This window comes from Micropterus dolomieu, unplaced genomic scaffold, assembly GCF_021292245.1.
Source record: "Micropterus dolomieu isolate WLL.071019.BEF.003 ecotype Adirondacks unplaced genomic scaffold, ASM2129224v1 contig_11179, whole genome shotgun sequence".
Classification (NCBI taxonomy): domain Eukaryota; kingdom Metazoa; phylum Chordata; class Actinopteri; order Centrarchiformes; family Centrarchidae; genus Micropterus; species Micropterus dolomieu.
Window position 1 is genome coordinate 1,234 of NW_025740165.1, and position 1,885 is coordinate 3,118.

The 1,885-nt window shown below is 72.7% G+C and overlaps 1 protein-coding gene across 1 annotated transcript in view; it reads right to left on the minus strand.

Annotated features, from left to right (window-relative positions):
• Positions 1-1,882, minus strand: part of LOC123965759 (vegetative cell wall protein gp1-like) — a gene marked incomplete at its 5' end in the record, with an annotated part of 2,037 nt that extends 155 nt beyond the window's left edge. Inside the window, one exon of the mRNA XM_046042123.1 lies at positions 1,247-1,882. Within this exon, the coding sequence (XP_045898079.1) occupies positions 1,247-1,882 (636 nt within the window). The remainder of the gene's footprint in view (positions 1-1,246) is intronic.
• Between the last annotated feature and the right edge of the window lie 3 nt (positions 1,883-1,885).

Consider the following 1,885-nt stretch of genomic DNA (forward strand, 5'->3'; position numbering starts at 1 on the left):
GGGGGGAGGAAGATGTACTGGGGTCCGGCTGATGGGGGTCCAGGGTCCAAAACCAAACTGGGCATTCAGGGAGGGCTTCAGGACAGGGAAGGGTTAAGGGAACGGGCAGGGCTGAACTGAAAACTCAGGGCTAGACAGGATGCCCGAGGGTGGCGGACCGGGGGACCAGGGAGTTCAGACAGGGTGCCCGAGGGTGGCGGACCGGGGGACCAGGGAGGACAGAGCGGGGGAGCCAGGAGGGTCCGGCGGACCGGGGGAGCCAGGAGGGTCCGGCGGACCGGGGGAGCCAGGAGGGCGGCCCGAGGGCTGGGCCGAGGGCGGACCGGGGGAGCCAGGAGGGCGGCCCGAGGGCTGGGCCGAGGGCGGACCGGGGGAGCCAGGAGGGCGGCCCGAGGGCTGGGCCGAGGGCGGACCGGGGGAGCCAGGAGGGCGGCCCGAGGGCTGGGCTAAGGGGCGAGACGACCTCTCCAGAGGCCGGGGAGCCGGGCAGGGAGCCGGGCGTGGCGACCTCACCAGAGGCCGGGGAGCCGGGCAGGGAGCCGGGCGTGGCGACCTCACCAGAGGCCGGGGAGCCGGGCGAGGTGGCCGGGGAGCCGGGCGTGGCGGCCTCTCCAGAGGTCGGGGAGCCGGGCGAGACAGGCCAGAGAGTTCGGGCGTGGCGGCCTCTCCAGAGGTCGGGGAGCCGGGCGAGACAGGCCAGAGAGTTCGGGCGTGGCGGCCTCTCCAGAGGTCGGGGAGCCGGGCGAGACAGGCCAGAGAGTTCGGGCGTGGCGGCCTCTCCAGAGGTCGGGGAGCCGGGCGAGACAGGCCAGAGAGTTCGGGCGTGGCGGCCTCTCCAGAGGTCGGGGAGCCGGGCGAGACAGGCCAGAGAGTTCGGGCGTGGCGGCCTCTCCAGAGGGCGGGGAGCCGGGCGAGACAGGCCAGAGAGTTCGGGCGTGGCGGCCCGAAGGACGGGTTAGGGGGCGAGACGACCTCTCCAGAGGCCGGGGATCCGGGCAGGGAGCCTGGCACGGCGACCTCTCCAGAGGCTGGGGAGCCGGGCGTGGCGGCCGGGGAGCCGCGCACGGCGGCCTCACCAGAGGCCGGGGAGCCGGGCGTGGCGGCCTCACCAGAGGCCGGGGAGCCGGGCGAGACAAGCCAGAGAGTTCGGGCGGGCGGCCCGAAGGACGGGCTAGGGGGCGAGACGACCTCTCCAGAGGCCGGGGAGCAAGGCTAGGGGCTGGCAGCGCGACAGCAGCGGGGGGGGAGTCAGGGATGAGGCTGCTGGGCTGAGGGCCTTGGTGCGAGGAACAGGGGTCGGCCGTACCACCGGCGGGGCTGAAGCCGGTCCGTCCGCAAGAGCAAGGGGACTAGTGGCCCTAAGGGGCAAGGGATCGGGGGGGGCAGGCTGGAGGCTGGCGGCGCTAGCAGGTTGGGGATCAGGGTCTAACTGGGGCCTAACCTGTTGGGGATCAGGGAGAAGCTGGGGACTAGCGGCGCTAGCAGGCCGAGGGACTGGGCCAGGCTGGGGGCTAGCGGCGCTAGCAGGCCGAGGGACTGGGCCAGGCTGGGGGCTAGCGGCGCTAGCAGGCCGAGGGACTGGGCCAGGCTGGGGGCTAACTGGCTGGGGATCTAGGGAGAGTGGTGCAAATTGGCGGGAGCCGTGATGGCCACGTCTCCTCCGACGGCCACCACGGCCCCCAGAGAAGACGGCCAGGCGGGTTCCCTCGAACTGAAGACGGGGGTCAAGCGTGGTGTCGGGCGAACACGGGGAACAACAGGCAGGCCGGGGAATGCTCGGGACAGGCTGGTGGCTAGCGAGCTGGGGATCTGGACCAAACTGGGGGCTAGCCGGTTGGGGATCAGGAGGGATAGGTGGGAACGGCAGAGGGCTGGAGTCAACAAA